Here is a 15,884-nt window from a genome sequence, read left to right on the forward strand (position 1 = left end):
ATTAGACACAATTCCTTATTTATTTTTATGTGATAGAGGATTGAACCCAGTGCCTTGCACATGCTAGGCAAGTGCTCTACCCTAGCTTCATTGCTCCAATTTCATTCATTTTTTCCTCTCCTTTTCCCATTACCGATTCCATATTCACAAAGAACAAACTTTGGCTCCCAATCTACATTATTTATGAGATTCATTCATTCTGTTATTCTTTTGCTAGGACATAACCTCAACAAGGGTGGTTGACTTTTTTCATTGCTGCTAGTGTGGAACCTAGGCCTCAGACATTTGACACATATTTGTTGAATAAGTGAATGCCAGGTTAAACTGACTTTGAATTCATCACTCCTGGCAGAAATCGCCACAACCTGATGGGCTTAGAGCAGAGCTTGATAAATCCCCGCCCCCACAGCTTTTGGAAGGCGGTGGAAGATTGGGAAAGTGTACAATCCCAGGTGGTAAACATTAAGGCTTGGGAGATACTCAAGAGGAGTCAGCAGCCACAGGACAAGGACATCTCTTATGGCCGCCTAAGTCCACATCAATGGCTGAGCAAGTATCCAAACTGCCTGCGTTCAAGCGTTTCAAAGGCTGGAGCCCGCCCCACAGAGCAGGCGCTTTAAACTAGGCTGCTAAGATAAAATATGACCCGAATTCAGACAGGGATGCTGGGGAAAGAATGAGGGAGCCCTACCTAAGCCCAGGAACCTTACGCAGCCAAGCCCTACAGCTCGGCCTCCTAGAAGCTTCCGGGTTCCATTCCAGGCCTTCAGTACGGCTTGACAACAAGCTCCACCCTATGCAGCAAACGCCGTGCGCTGATTGGCTGTCTCTAAAACCGCGGCCCTATGGTCGCGGTCTTGGTTAACTTCGAGCTCCAACGCCGGCTCCAGTCCCGGGACTCTCGGCTTCCTATTAGACTACCAGTTTCCAATCAGAAGGGTTTCTGAATCTCAGTCTTCGGAAGGCGCTAATCATTGGCTGCAGGATAGGGGCGGAGCCCTAGGTCGTCGCCGGCTACGCCAGGGACAAAACCAGGGACTAAAAGCAAACCCTTTCGCAGAGCGGCCTCGCGTGGACCCACACCTGACTGCCCTCCCCAGCGGGTGAGTCTGCGCGAGACCCTGCGCCCCCTCCTAGCGTCCGCCAAGTGCGCCTGCGCGGCAACAGCCGCCAGCCCTTGTGCCGCTTTCCCTTTTTCCTGACCACCTTTTCCCTTCCCCTCCCCCGTCCCCCTCCCTGCCCTGCCACCCCTCCCGCCCCCTAGGTCCTTCTGTACGTTTTCCCCAGTCCCGATCCTTACCCTACCCCCGCCCCCATCCCCCAGGACCCTGGCGCCCCAGCCGCAGGGGCTGCGCGTCCGCGAGCCGCGATGTGCGTCGTCTCAGAGCCTGTGGGCCTCCCTTCCTTCACTGCCCTCCGTTTCCTCTGCACAGGCCCCCACCTCCCTCAGAATGACTCTGGACGTGGGGCCGGAGGATGAACTGCCCGACTGGGCTGCGGCCAAGGAGTTTTACCAGAAGTACGACCCTAAGGACGTCATTGGCAGGTGAGGCCGCAACCGGGAAAATGGAGGCCCAGAGAGGTCGGGTCCTAGCCAGTATATATGTTTTCATCTGAGGACTGGGTAGATGGGAGAGGTCAGTGGTCGTTGGAGAACATTTGGTGATTAGATTCATATTCTAGGTTAACCCCCATTTTCTAATTCATTCATATATTAAACAATCAGTTGAAGCATGTACTGTGTGACAGACATAAAGCTAAACACACGGAGGGTAGAAAAGATGTCTATGACGTGGAGGTTCTACAAGTGAAAAAAAACGTGGACCTTCAAAAGGTATCTGATTAGATAGGTAGAGGTCTGCATGAAGTGCTGTAGGGAAAACCAGAAAACCACAGCTTCCCGGAAGGAGTGATCTTTGGGCTGAGTCTTGAAGTATGCATAGGTGTCCAGCATAGAAGGAAGAGCTTACCTGTATAGGCAGTGGTAGATATTCATCAAAGGTTTCCTAAATGTACTAAGTATATTAGGCACTGGGGATACTCAGTGAGGGGTGACAGAAATCCATAAGATTTCTGCCTTTTGGAGTTTACAGCTTAACAGTAGAGATAGATAATAAATGTAAAAAAATAAAGATTAGGAGCTGGGGCTGTAGCTCAGTGGTAGAGCGCCTGCCTTTCACCGTGTGAGGCACTGGCTTCAATCCTCTGCACCACATAAAAATAAATATAAGATATTGTGTCCATCTACAACTAAAAAAATCTTAAAAAAAAAAAAAAGGTTAAGTGCTAGGGAGAGAATAAATAGGACAATAATATGTGAATAATTAATGATGCCACTGCAGATTGGGAAGCCTGGGAGACCTCTGAGGAAGTGAGGAGGTTTGTTTGTTTATGATGCTGAGGATCAAGTCCAGGGTGATGTGCGTGGTAGCAAGTGCTCTACCACTGAGCTACATTCCCTGCCCCAAGGAAGTGAGTTTTGAACTGAGATCTGAAGGCTGAAAATGAGTGGGTCATGAGCTGAGGCAGGCTATATACCCAGCAGAGGGGACAGTAAGTGCCAAGGCACTGTCAAGTGGGTATATGTATTAATTAGATAGTGGTGAAGGGGACAGAAAATAGAGAAGGGAAAGGAACCTAGGCTCAGGCCCTAAAGCATGTCACCATTTAGGGCTCAGTTAGAGAAGGAAGAGCCAGGAAGGATGACTGAGGAGATGCCATCTGAACTAGAAAAACAATGATATCAAAATCATAAGAATATCCTTCTAGAAGATTGGCAGAGTCTACTGTGTCAAGTGCTCCTGAGGCCAGGAAAGCAGGCATTAATTTGGCTAGGTATCATTAAGCTATCATATGGTATATGAATAAGGAAGTTAGAATCAGGAATTCTGGAGAAAAGTCAAGGTTTGAGACAAGGTAGTGGGAGTGATTCACACAGAGTAGATGTTAGGCCCCTAGAACTGGATGAGAAAGTATTGGGAATAGAGCTCAGCTCCAACTCTTGAGGTGCTACAGCATTTGTGGACTAGGTAAGGTAGGATGCACCAAGATGAAGAAGAGCCCATAGGTAAGAACCAAAATAACTTGCCTGCCAAGGGGAGCAGAAAGACCACTTTTGTAGTAGTCAGATCAGAGGGAAGGGACATTGTGTCTTCTCCCAAGATTATGGTAGTATCATCCCTTGTTTTTCACCTCTCTCTTTTCTCCATTTCCCTCTTGTCCTGCATAATTAATTAATTGCACATTCTCACTAAATTATTTTCCTGAGTTCTAGTTTCTTCATGGTTAAAGGATAGAAGCTTTGACACATTCTGGAAATTGATGACAAGTCACAGAAACAAAGATTAAATAGCAGGATTATAGCCAGTGGTGAAGCTGAAAAGGAACTTTTTTAAAAAAATATCTTTTTAGTTGTATATGGACACAATACCTTTATTTTATTTGTTATTTGTATGTGGTGCTAGGGATCGAACCCAGTGCCTCACACATGCTAGGCAAGCGCGCTACCACTGAGTGACAACCCCCCCCCTAAAAAAAGGAATTTTTTAGTGAAGCCCTTGAATGACCAGTGAAATAATTGGGTTTGATGTTTTTTTTTTTTTTTTTTTTTTTTGGTAAGTAATAGAAATTAAACCCAGGGCCTCAAGCATGCTAAGAAAGTGCTCTACCACTGAGCTACACCTCTAGCCCCTATTTATTATATAATTAACCATAAGATTCAAAGATATAGGTGTCACAAAAAGGAGGGGAAACCGTTATTTTTAGGGTCCAGCTCAGGAATAAAGGAATACTTAGAATCTGGTAGAAAAATTAATCTGGGTATGCTTTAAACAGTGTGGTCTATGTTTTAGAAGTCTAATTCTAGAAGCAATGTGAAAGATGGATTGTGTGGGCTGAGTCTGGTAGCAGGGAGATGGGTGAGGGGGCTGATGTAGTTTTCCAGGTGAGAAAAATAAGGGTGGATTACTAGAACTAGAAGTATCTCAAATTCATATGTGAGAGCTGTGGAGTATGGACTAGAGTAGTTAATTGTAGATTTAGATGGAGAAGGAGAAGCCAAGCATAGCACCAGTTCCAGTTTGGGAGTCTGATTGAATGGTAACACCATTAACTGAGATCAGGGAGAGAGAGAGAGGAGCTAGTTTCAGGGGAAGATGAAGTGTTCAGTGGTCATGATGTCTATGAAATAGCTCCAGTTTCCACAGGAGAGATGTTTAAAAAGAGATATTGGTCTGACACTTAATGGAGATATCTGGGTAAGGAGGTTTAAAGTTGTGGAGATACAGAGAATTACTAAGGGAGAATGTACCTAGGCTGAGAATAGGGCCATGGTTGGCAAGCCTGATATTTATTTATTTATTTATTTATTTATTTATTTATCAAACTTGGGGTCTTCTGACTATTAAGTAAGTGCTGTACTTCTGAGCTACAAGCCACCCAAGTCTGGCATTTAAGGAATGACAGAATAAGGCTCTGGATAGTATCAGCAGAAAGAATTTGGATTTGGAGTTCGAAGACATGTGTGTTCCGATTAGATAGTCATGATGCACAGTAAGAAGGCTTAATTACTGAAGAGTGAATGCTTTTATAGGTAGAAGGCTGTGGGATGCCAGAGGAGGGGAGTAGTCCCTTCTTGTTGGAAATTAAACACAGAATCCATGAGGTAGCATTTAATTTAGGCCTTAAAGCAGGGATCCTTAGTTCCATGGCTTTTGGGGTCCTCGAACCCCTTGAAATTGTAAAAATTTATGTAGGTGGTAGAGGTCTCTGGCTTTCACATTTTCTAAAGAGGTTAATTATATGGTAAGTAATAAATAGGGGCTAGAGGTGTAGCTCAGTGGTAGAGCACTTTCTTAGCATGCTTGAGGCCCTGGGTTTAATTTCTATTACTATAAATAAAAAAGGTAAGCCAGGCACAGTGTCACACTCCTGTAGTCCCAGCAGTTTGGGAGGCTGAGACAGGAGAATCGTGAATTCAAAGCTAGCTCAGCAACTGCGAGGCACTAAGCAACTCACTGAGATCCTGTCTCTAAATAAAATACAAAATAGGGCTGGGAATGTGGCTTAGTGGTTGAGTACCCCTGAGTTCAATCCCCAGTACCAAAAAAAAAAAAAAAGGTGAGTGATAATTAGACTGAGGGATAGGGGTAATTAGCTCAGTAGTAAAGTTCTTACCTAGCATGGATAAGGCTTTGGGTTTAAACTCCAGTACCACAACAACAACAACAAATTAATAATTAGATCATGGGCCTCAGACTCAGATGCCCTTAGTGGTTGCTTAGGAAATTAAATTCAAAGTGGCCAAGAGTAAGACAGGAGGAAATGATGGGTTTTATGGCAGCCAGAGAGTTCTTGTCCCTTAAGACATGAGGGGATAAGGCTGGGGGAGGTTTATTAATTTTTATTTTTTAAAAATATAAACCAATGAACAAATGAACAAAACACTAATATATACTACAATGTGAATGAACCTCAAAAAAGTGTTAAATGAAGGAAATCACTTGCAGATACAAAAGATCACTGCCATATGGTCTTATTTATATGAATTTTTTAAAAAGGTAATTCTGTAGAGATAGATTAATGATTACCTGAGATTGAAGGTGGGAATAGGGATTAACAGGAAATCCTTGTCTAGGATTTTTTCTTAGGAAAGCCGTCTCTACTTCATTAATTCCTTTCAATATCCCTTCAGGATACTGTTGGCCACATTTCAGAGTTATAAAAGTTAAAGCCCAGAGCCTTATGTCAGTGAGTGACTTGGAGGTTAGTTGGTGGCAAATTTGGGGTCTGAACTAAGATCTAATTTTCAGCTTTGGTCTTCCAGGCTGTGATTCCATATTTATTTGGTACCTCCTACCCTTGAGGGTGTTGTAGGGGATCTTTGGGATTTGGATTGGGAAATGAGAGATGTTTGAATGAAATATGGAAGGAGACTTCACTTATTTCTTCCCATTTCCTATAAGGGACACGTTCTGGGGCTCAGATGTGGAAAGGACTTGCCTAGGCTTACCCTTGGGGGGTAAGAGCCTGGATTCAACCAGGGTCCCCTGCCTACCTTCCCGTGAGTTTTGTGTTGCACCTTGCTGGAAACCCAGGTTGCTGAGGCCACTGCAAAGCTACTGTGAGCCAGGGTGATTTCCTTTGGTGGTTGCCCCATTGTCCAGATGGATCTTCAGAATCTGGCCTAAATGATAGGAGGATTATTAGCATTCTCCATTAGCATCATCAGTCCATTCTGGGTGAAAATGAGAAGATAGAAGGCCTTAACTTGCACTGTTGTCTGGCAGAGGAGTGAGCTCTGTGGTCCGCCGATGTGTTCATCGAGCCACTGGTGATGAGTTTGCGGTGAAGATCATGGAGGTTACAGCTGAGCGGTTGAGTCCTGAGCAGCTAGAGGAGGTGCGGGAAGCCACTCGGCGAGAGACGCATATCCTTCGCCAGGTCGCCGGCCACCCCCACATCAGTGAGGCTGCATTCCCTGTTCCTGTTAGCTAATAACCCCTGCCCACACAGCCCATTTCCCCAACATTGCCTCCAGGCCTCTCCTCCTTTCTTCCTGGCTCTATTCTGCCTCAGAGAGTGGCCAGCCTTTGGGTCCCTTCTCCCTCCTTTGGTTCTCCTTCCTTCCCAGTAATAGCCCACTGCCACCTCAGGGTGGAAAAGATCCTATAATGTGTATCTGCTTCTTTCCATCTCTGTTTCTCTGCTTTTCTGCCTCTTTTCCCAGTCACTCTCATCGATTCCTACGAGTCTTCTAGCTTCATGTTCCTGGTGTTTGACCTGTGAGTATCTCCCTGCCCCATCTGAGAAGCCTCATTCCCACCGCCATGTGTGTCCCCATTCTTTCAGCTTAGTGGGCTGGAGACTACCCTGCTTACATCTTCCTCTACTCCAGCTAGGGCTCTGTTACCACAAGCTGCAGCTGGCCCATGGCTCTGGTCCTCTCCCTGTGTGCCATGATTAAGGCAAGTTCTTTAAGGATGATAGTGACCAAAAACAGAATTCTTGTGACCCAAGGGGTCCCTATCCCAGTTCCCCTTTATAAAGGGAAATAAGGTTATAAATTGATCGGTCAGAGAAAAGCTATTTAAGAGGAAAGTGTTCCAACAGTGAATGAACCATTTATAAAACAGATCCTCACTTAACCACTCACTTGTTGCTTAACCCAGTGCTTTGCTCAGTCTCTGCTCATTTGTTCTCTTTTTGGCCTGCCTGAATTCACTTCAATATATTTACAGAATGGACTCTGCAGAAATCTGAAAGGAAGTAGAGCAGTCATTATACCACTCTACAACTTTATAGGACAATGACATTGTTTTGAGGATTGACGCAGAATTGGAGTTACAACTTCAATTTTAAAGACATGATAAAAAAATTCAAAATTGCAAAATAAAGTCCTAGTCAGTCTTCATGCCACTCTTAGCTGAAATTTTGGTCCATGTTCTAAATAGATTCATTTTTAAGAGGACCTTTTCTTTCTTTCTTCCTCCCTCCCTCCCTTCCTTCCTTCCATGAACCCAGGGTAGCCTAACCACTGACCACATTCCCAGACCTTTTTTGTATTTTATTTAAAGAGACAGGGTCTTGGTTAAGTTGCTTAGGGCCTTGCTAAGTTGCTGAGGCTGGCTTTAAACTCATGATCCTCCTGTCTCAGCCTCCTGAGCCACTGGGATTACAGGCATGCACCATTGAGCCTGGCTAAGAGGACTTTTTCAGTTTTAATTATTCTCTCATAATTTACAAGAAGTTACCTATTCTTGCTAAAATGATGCAGTTTGCCCCATTTTGGCATAGTGCAGATATTTCAGCCAGCTCACTGGGCCAAACTGCCTCTGGGATCTCGGTCAATCTCAGAATGATCTCTCCCTAGCACTTTGACTTGTCAGCAGAGGAATCTTATTACTGTAGGCTTCCTTCATAGTATTTATTTATTTTTTTAGTTGTTGATGGACCTTTTTTTATTTATTTATATGTGGTGCTGAGAATTGAACCCAGTGCCTCACATGCTAGGCAAGCACTCTACCACTGAGTTATAACCCCGCCCTCTTCCATAGTATTTTATGGGAGCTCTGGTTCATTTTCTCAGCCTCCTACTGTGGGGTGCATCTGTCTCCTATGCCCCTCCTGTTCCTTAGGATGCGGAAGGGAGAGCTGTTTGACTATCTCACAGAGAAGGTGGCCCTCTCAGAAAAGGAAACCAGGTAATGGCACAGCCTGCAGCCCCTGGGGTGAACAGGGAGTGGGCAGGGCAGGGAGAAGCAGAGGAGGAGACTGCACCTCCCTCAGGTCCATCATGAGGTCTCTGCTGGAAGCAGTGAGCTTTCTCCATGCCAACAACATTGTGCACCGAGACCTGAAACCCGAGAATATTCTCCTAGATGACAATATGCAGATCCGACTTTCAGATTTTGGGTTCTCCTGCCACTTGGAACCTGGCGAGAAGCTTCGAGGTGAGGGGACCTTGCCCTAAGTGGCTTGGGAGGGAAGGAGACCCAGGCCTGAGGTTGATTGACTGGCTAAATCTGAGTAGTCAGTCCCAGGTACCAAGGAAATGGAAGTCAGTAAGCATCTGCCAAGCATCCTCTAGGATGCAAATACTGTGTAATTCAGAGTGGGCTTCTTGACCTGGGAGAATGGAGGCAGACAAGTGAGTAGATGGGCACACAGCTGGCACACCAAGAAAGTCAGGAGGAAGAAACACTTAATTTATCCCGAGGGATCCACAGAGTAGGGATTTCTGGGGTGAATCCTTGTCCCAAAAGGAATGAGGGAGTAGGGACTAGTAGGGCTCAGCAGCATGTTTAGGTTCTACAAAAAATAGCACCACAGTGTACTGTGAGAAGCCTGATATGTCCTGGCCACATCAACTTCTCATCTAGGGCCCTGGGACTTAGGCTTACTCACTCTTGATATATTTGTTGTGACATATTAATATAGAAGTAAGAATAAGAAATAGTCCTAGTGCAAATGGAAACTTCAAGCAAAGTTCATCTGCAAGAATCCTCAGACCCTTTAATATGCTACTATGTCTCCTTCAATGGCTTTGCACTGGATTATTATTAATAGATAACATATCCTGGACACTTGCCATGAGGCAGGTACACACCAAGCCTTCAACATGACTTATTTATCTAAATCTTCCAAGAACCCTTGGAAGTAAGAGACAAAATGATTTGCCCAAAGTCATTTGGCCAGGATTTAAATTTGGGCAGTCCTCATTCTCTTAATTTGTGGATTTACACTTCTTGCAGATGCTGTGCTTCATTTTCCTCTGGATTTCCAAATACACTTTTCCTCTTTCTGGAATCATTTTTGCCCCTTCACATTATGCCCTCTCCCTTGGCTTGAGTAATTATAATTTCACTGTAAGCTGTCAGGTCAGATAAGGTACCCCTGTTGGTTTTTTTGTGTTTGTTTTTTCCTTTTTAAGTAGTACTTGGGGTTGAACCCATGGCCTCACACATGCTAGGAAAATGCTCTACCACTGAGCTACATCATGTACCCAGTGTACTCCATTTTTCTTATATATACTCCTTTCATGATACTTGTCTTACTCTATTATTCTGAAATAGATGATCTTAGTAAGAAATTCCATATTTTTCCAGGCACGGTGGCACACACCTGTAATCCCAGTTGGGGAAGTGGCTCAGAGGTTAAGTGCCCCTGGGTCTGATCCCCAGTATAAAATAAAAAAATCCATATTTTGCTGGCTGTAGTGACACATGTCTGAGATTACATGCATCAGCAATTCAGAAGGCTGAGGCAGGGGAATCATAATTTTGAGGGCAGCTCAGTAACTTGGCAACATACTGTCTCAAAAAATAAAAATGTTTCCTTGGTATTGCCAAAAAGCAGGGTGGGACTGAAGATTTAGCTCAGTGGTAGAGTGCCCTTGGGTTGAATCCTTAGAACCACACGCAAAAAAAGAAATCCCATATTTCTTCTGCTTGCTCTTCTTGGGTTGAATGGTAGTTCTACTAGCCAGAAGTAAAATTATAATTTGGGGGCAGAAAGGATACAGAAAAAAATTGTTTTCCATATATATAAACTATGTCAAAATGTGGTAACATGTTGTTTGAGGAGTAGGTAGGTTGACTTGGCTAGAATGTTGAAGGAGGAAAATGATATGGGTGGGTAGGACCTTGAAGTCAGTTCCCAAATCAGGTTTTCTTAGCAAGGTTACCAGGAGTCTTGGTGGGCTATTTAAGTTGTTTAGGCAGTGTCTAGTTCTGAGGTTCAGTAGGAAGCAGGCAGGAACAGAATGGGAACACTGCTAGCTCCAGCAGAGATCTGGTATTAAGGGCCTTGGAGGGAGCTGGTGGCATCCCTTCAATCTGCTGTCTCTCCACAGAGTTGTGTGGGACTCCAGGGTATCTGGCACCAGAGATCCTTAAATGTTCCATGGATGAAACCCATCCTGGCTATGGCAAGGAGGTTGACCTGTGAGTGTCTGGTCTTCCCTTCCCCTGTGTACTGTCCATCACATTGCCTTTTACCTAGACCTACCTGATTCTGGTCTCTTTCTCAGCTGGGCCTGTGGGGTGATCTTGTTCACACTCCTGGCTGGCTCACCACCATTCTGGCATCGGCGCCAGATCCTGATGTTACGCATGATCATGGAGGGCCAATATCGATTTAGTTCACCTGAGTGGGATGACCGTTCAAACACCGTCAAAGATCTGGTGAGCTGGGGCTATGAGAGGACAATGGGGAAGCCTTAAGATCTGCCCTTCATGTTCTGGGGTTTCCTCTAGATCTCAAGACTGCTAAAGGTGAATCCTGAGGAGCGCCTGACAGCTGAGCAGGCCTTGCAGCACCCCTTCTTTGAGCGCTGTGAAGGCAGCCAATCCTGGAATCTTACACCCCGCCAGCGGTTCCGGGTAAGCCTGAGACTATCAGGGTCTGCACCTGTGCCTGACCTGTGACCTTTCCTGTGAGGGATGCTCCACTAGAATTCACACTGCCCTCATTCCCCAGGTGGCAGTGTGGACAGTGCTGGCTGCTGGACGAGTGGCCTTAAGCTCACACCGAGTACGGCCATTGACCAAGAGTGCATTGTTGAGGGATCCCTATGCACTGCGGCCAGTGCGACGCCTCATTGACAACTGTGCCTTCCGGCTCTACGGGCATTGGGTAAAGAAGGGTGAGCAGCAGAACCGGGCAGCTCTCTTCCAGCACCGGCCCCCTGAGCCTTTTCCCCTCATGGGCACTGAAGAGGAGGGAAACACCACTGCTATCACTGAGGATGAGACGGCACTGGTGCAGGGCTAGGACCTTAGCCCTGGGCAGCCTCAGAAAGCAGGATTTTCAAGGAGGAGACTTTTATCATTCCAGCCCCTCTGGGCTCTGACCTCAGGCCTAGCAAGGTGCACCACTGATCATGCCACTGTTGTAGAGACCAGCCCTGTGTACCTACTCTCATTGGCTTAGGGCTTGAAATCAGAGCTGGGGTGGAAGGGGAGCCATTCTGAATGCCATGCCTGGCCTTGTCAGTGCTGCTTGTGCTGCATCTGAAATAAAATCTGCTCCATGCTGGGAAGATCATGTGCCCCATGTCTGTTGTCTGGCTTCAGCCCAGAAGGTGCTCAGGAGGGTGGCCCAGGTCAGGGCACTCTGGCCCAGGCTTTTATTGGGGAAAATGTTGGGGATCACTTAGTCTTATTCTTGTTTTTGCTTGGAGGTAGCTGGTGAGGCCGCTCTAGAGCACTCAACTTGGTGCTCAGCCTCTCCTCACTGGCCTTGAGGCGCTCTTCCACCAGCTGCTGGAGCTGCCCCAGCTCCTTATTAAGTTGGGTCTTGATGTAGGTTCGGAGGACACAGACTTGGGCTGCACAGAAGGAAGGGGCAGGTCAGGAGAGATGCATTCTGAGAATGACAGAATGTCCCTGGCTGAGTGAACATAACCCCATGGTGTCCCCCATACAGATGGCAATGTTATTTACTTCAGTCTAGGAAATATCAACCAGCCCTTTTGGAGAGACTGTTAGGCAGATTAGGCAGAGTAGCTATGTTGGGCTTTTCTGGATTAAAATTCTGAATACAAATTAGTAGCTACATAGCTTTAGGCAGGTTGACCTTTCCATGCCTCAGTTTCCTTGTGTAAAATGTAGATATTGCTGGGCACAGTGGCACATGGCTATAGTCTCAGCTACTCAGGAGGCTGAGGCAAGAGAATTGCAAGTTAGAGGCCAACCTCAGCAACATAAGATTCTGTCATAAAGTAAAATTAAAAGGGTAGAGCACTTGCCTAGCATGCACAAAGCCTTGAATTCTGGGTTCAATCCCCAGTACTGAAAAACTAAAAAAGTAGATAGTAATGACACCTAGCAAGAGAGAACTACGTGAGTTAATATACAGAAAAAGTCTTAATTAAAACAAGACATCCTTTGGTGGTACACAGTATTGCCAAAGCTCTGCATTCTATTATTGTCATTGTTTTTCTAATCATCTTCCTAGAGCTACCTCTTTTGCCACCCCCACCTTCCCTAGCAGTTTTGCTCTTACTAATTCAACTTGGACTGCATAAGGAATCTTCTAGAAAGTGGACCATGACTAAAACTAGAAGTCTGAAGTCCTGATGTGGTCTACAATCTTCATTCAGAATCACAAGGCACCCTAAACCCTCCAGGTGCTCACATGGCTCTTGCTCTGGCTGGGCCACTATCTCCAGTTCTTCCTCCTGTGGGGTGAGTGCCTGCTCCTCTGCCTTCTCACCTTCTTTCTCTGCAAGCCAGAAGCAAGAAAAGGCCTTAGACTCTGCAGTGGGCTTGGCCCATCCCTGCCCTGGCCCTGGCCCTCTTTGGTACCCATCTTACCCTTTGGCCAAGGCTTGGGTGGCTGTAGCCCCATGTAAGTCAAAGATAGATCCAGCCGTACCTGGGAAGAGAAAGAACAAGACTAAGAAAAAGGCACCTGCATTGAGAGAAAGGGGAAGATGAGGGGCAGTTTCTTGCCACCCACATCACAGTACCTGGGGTGTGAACACATATTTGTAGAGTTTGAAGTGGCGGAAGTAGGTGTTGACCACGTAGTCTGCCAGGGCCAGCAGCTGTTCCTCCTTAAAGAGGTCAATGCTGAATGGGGGCCGCTGTGGTGATGACTGGGAGTTAGAGCACTGACAGCCTCCAGAAGCCCAGGCCCTTAAGCTATCTAGGTTCAGGGAGAGCCCACAGGTCTTTAGAGAAAGATGAGGGTAATAGTGGGAGAGAGGGTAGAAAATTGGGCTAGACCTTGTCTTGGGGATCAATGATAGTTCTGCCCTCAGATACTGACCCTGACTCCATGGCAGAAAAGAACACTGGTAAAGTAGCGGTAGCATTCCTCCACGTTGCCCAAGGGTGTTGCTGGTAGGGAAAGCAGGGTATGGCAGTGAGGCCCTTCCTGCTATCCATCCCTCCAGTTCACTGCCTACTTAAGGAACACAAGCTTCAGAGGTGGACAGATCTAGGTTTAAGTCTTTGTTCGTTTCCTTAATTCACTCAGCAAATACTGAATCCTCAGTATGTGATGTTGTAGGCACTGAATAAGACAGACAAGGTCCTGCCATCAGGAAGCTTATATTCTAGTGGAAGTAACATACAATAATCCAAGAAATAAATAATTTCAGTTATTAAATATTCTGAAGAAATCAGAATAAGGATGGGGAATAAAAGAGTGTGGGGGGAAAGGCAGAAGTCATTTATTGAACACTGTGCATGTATTTGCATATATTATTTCTCAGTCTCACATAACATTAGTGCTCTGTCTATCAGTGAAGAAACCAGATTCCAGGTGGTAATCTCCTTACTCCTGCTTCCAGAGTCAATTGTGCCAGGCCAGTCTCCCCCTGTCCCTGGGGCTCAAACCTTCTGGTAGCCACTGCTCTCACCAGCACAGGCCTTGTGAAGATCTTGGAGCAGGGCACATGCCACTGATGTCTGCTCCAGTGAGAAGCCCTGCTGGCGGCAGAAGATGAGCGCGTGGGAGTAAAGGTCCAGGGTGATGGCATCCTGCAGGTTCTGCTCAGGACAGCCAATCTTCAACAGCTCAGCCAGAACTCTTAGGGAGAGGAAAGGAGTGAGTGACGATAGAAGCCTTGTTTCACCACCCTACACTCATGTTCGGAGCCAGCCATTCCTCATGTCTTCCTCCCCAAGAGCTCTTCCCCTCCTTGCTCAGTCCCATACTCCCTCATCTCCTCAATGTTGGCAGTCTTCTCCAGCCGGTGCATGGAATGGATGTCCAGGAATTTCCTATCACAGGAAAAGGGGAAACAGTATTTATGATTGGTACACATTAGATTAATGATGGGGCTTATTGCTCAGGAGATCTGAGTTTGAGGCTTGGCACTTTGACTAACTTTTGTAACCTTTGGCAAGTAACTTACCTCTGTGGGCCTTGTTTCCTCCATCTGTAAATGAGGAATATGGCCTACATGAACTTTTATGATCCTCTCAATGAGTTCTTGTCTCTGCTCTTCCACTACCTTGCCATATGATCTTGGTTAAATGCCCCTGTGATCTTCAGTATCCCCATTTGTACAATGTTCCATGGAAGCTATGATACTCCTTTTACATCCTCACTCTTGGCTCCCATCTCACACTGTCTCTTTGGACTAGGGGACCTGGAAAGGTGGCTTATACACACCTTGAGTAATGCATGTGTGAGGCTCAGTCTCCTTATCTGTAAAATGGGGATGTTCTGGGGCTGGGACTGTAGAGCACCGGCCTGGCACGTGTAAGGCACTGGGTTTGATCCTCAGCACCACATAAAAATAAATAAAGATATTGTGTCGAACTGCAACTAAAAATATATTTTTAAAAAAAAAAATGGGGATGTCCTGGTTGGGAAACACTAAAGGAACAATATAAGTATGAAGTGTAACTTTCCCCCAAGGCTTTTCACTCACCACATGCAGATCCGGGGCTGGGGCAGTGGCGGCTGCGGAGAGAAAGTGCATTGGGGAAGGAAGAGGTGTGTTGTATCTGGCCCTTAGTCCCTGGTCCGCCGTCAATCTCCAGCGGGGCTGAGAACGTGCTATAATTTGCCTTCTCATCTCTAGGTCTATGTAGAGCAACGTGGTCACGGCTGGACTTAAGCAGGTCCTAAGTACTATCTGTGAAATTAACAATCTGGGCTACACATCCTCTACCTCTCTTCCTCAAAGAATCAAGGGAAACGTCCCGAACGTTAGGGAACGTAATGACGGGTGACGCCCCGTGGGAAAACCATTTATACATATTCGTGAGCGGACCACTTTGTCCCACCCTCACCGGGAACAAGTTGGCTCCAGGATCATCTTCTGCTTCCATAGAGGCCGAGCCCAGTGTAGCTGAATCGGTCCGCACACCTGTTCCCATCATGGCCGATCCATCCGCTGAACTGAGATCCTTCTCCAGTTCCCGCCGCAGTTCAGAGGGCTGTTCAAGCTCCGACTGCACCTTCACTCCCAGGTACTGGCTGGATTTAAGGCTGGTCATCTCTTCGGAGTCTCGAGTCACCACCAGCTCTCTCCTACCTGAGTTTCTGAAACAGCCTATTCTCTAGCAGCGACTGCCAAGGTCTGACCCTCTAGCGATTTTCCAGCCACTGTACGCGGCAGCTAGGCCGGTGTAGCCAATCCGCTGGGCCAGGAAGGCGTCTTCCCGGTCTCCAAGGTGACCGTTGCTAAGAGGCTTGTGAGCGAAAGGTAGAAAGTGCAGGCTCACGCAAATCAGCGAGAGGAGAATGCGCATGCGTGATAAGTTGCAAGGTATTTCCCCCTGTTTATCCCCTTGGAAGTTCCTAATAGAAGGGCTTGCACTGTCCTCTGGACAGGAAAGTGGGAGTTCGGTGTCAGTTGCCATGGGAACTGTCTATTGGCCAATCACCCAGAGAAAGAGGAGGTGTTCAGGAAAAAATCAAAT

General features: G+C 46.3%; 2 protein-coding genes across 4 annotated transcripts; one reads left to right on the forward strand and one right to left on the reverse strand.

The window, feature by feature from the left end:
- The first annotated feature begins 976 nt into the window (after nt 1-976).
- Phkg2 (phosphorylase kinase catalytic subunit gamma 2) lies at nt 977-11,539 on the forward strand. Of its 3 annotated transcripts, XM_027948776.3 has the most exons (10): nt 979-1,103; nt 1,434-1,546; nt 6,288-6,463; nt 6,728-6,782; nt 8,136-8,201; nt 8,287-8,450; nt 10,352-10,442; nt 10,529-10,682; nt 10,755-10,880; nt 10,978-11,539. In XM_027948776.3, exons 2-10 carry the CDS (start codon nt 1,452-1,454, stop codon nt 11,269-11,271), a joined length of 1,221 nt encoding a protein of 406 aa, XP_027804577.2. In that variant the 5' UTR covers nt 979-1,103; nt 1,434-1,451; the 3' UTR covers nt 11,272-11,539. The 3 variants fall into 3 exon arrangements, with proteins under 3 accessions (XP_027804578.2, XP_027804577.2, XP_027804579.2); XM_027948777.3 differs by lacking the exons at nt 6,728-6,782; nt 8,287-8,450 and having other exon boundaries at nt 977-1,103; XM_027948778.3 differs by lacking the exons at nt 6,288-6,463; nt 6,728-6,782 and having other exon boundaries at nt 984-1,103.
- A 59-nt stretch (nt 11,540-11,598) lies between these two features.
- Cfap119 (cilia and flagella associated protein 119) lies at nt 11,599-15,856 on the reverse strand. The gene is made up of 9 exons (XM_027948785.3): nt 15,252-15,856; nt 14,888-14,919; nt 14,166-14,231; nt 13,868-14,037; nt 13,273-13,343; nt 12,971-13,087; nt 12,816-12,876; nt 12,637-12,723; nt 11,599-11,827 (listed from the first exon to the last, which is right to left on the reverse strand). The coding sequence occupies exons 1-9, from the start codon at nt 15,456-15,458 to the stop codon at nt 11,649-11,651; spliced, it is 990 nt and encodes a 329-aa protein (XP_027804586.2). The 5' UTR covers nt 15,459-15,856; the 3' UTR covers nt 11,599-11,648.
- Between the last annotated feature and the right edge of the window lie 28 nt (nt 15,857-15,884).

Source organism: Marmota flaviventris, chromosome 19 (assembly GCF_047511675.1).
Source record: "Marmota flaviventris isolate mMarFla1 chromosome 19, mMarFla1.hap1, whole genome shotgun sequence".
NCBI lineage: Eukaryota > Metazoa > Chordata > Mammalia > Rodentia > Sciuridae > Marmota > Marmota flaviventris.

Bases quoted from the DNA above. Each gene is read 5' to 3' on its own strand.
- Cfap119 (XM_027948785.3), bottom strand. From the start codon at position 15,458: ATGACCAGCCTTAAATCCAGCCAGTACCTGGGAGTGAAGGTGCAGTCG. The intron at 14,232-14,887 runs GTGAGTGAAAAG...TTCCTGTGATAG, and splicing joins CAGCCCCGGATCTGCATGTG to GAAATTCCTGGACATCCATT. The intron at 13,088-13,272 runs GTCAGTATCTGA...TCATCACCACAG, and splicing joins TTTTCTGCCATGGAGTCAGG to CGGCCCCCATTCAGCATTGA.
- Phkg2 (XM_027948776.3), top strand. From the start codon at position 1,452: ATGACTCTGGACGTGGGGCCGGAGGATGAACTGCCCGACTGGGCTGCG. The intron at 8,202-8,286 runs GTAATGGCACAG...CACCTCCCTCAG, and splicing joins CTCTCAGAAAAGGAAACCAG to GTCCATCATGAGGTCTCTGC. The intron at 8,451-10,351 runs GTGAGGGGACCT...GTCTCTCCACAG, and splicing joins ACCTGGCGAGAAGCTTCGAG to AGTTGTGTGGGACTCCAGGG.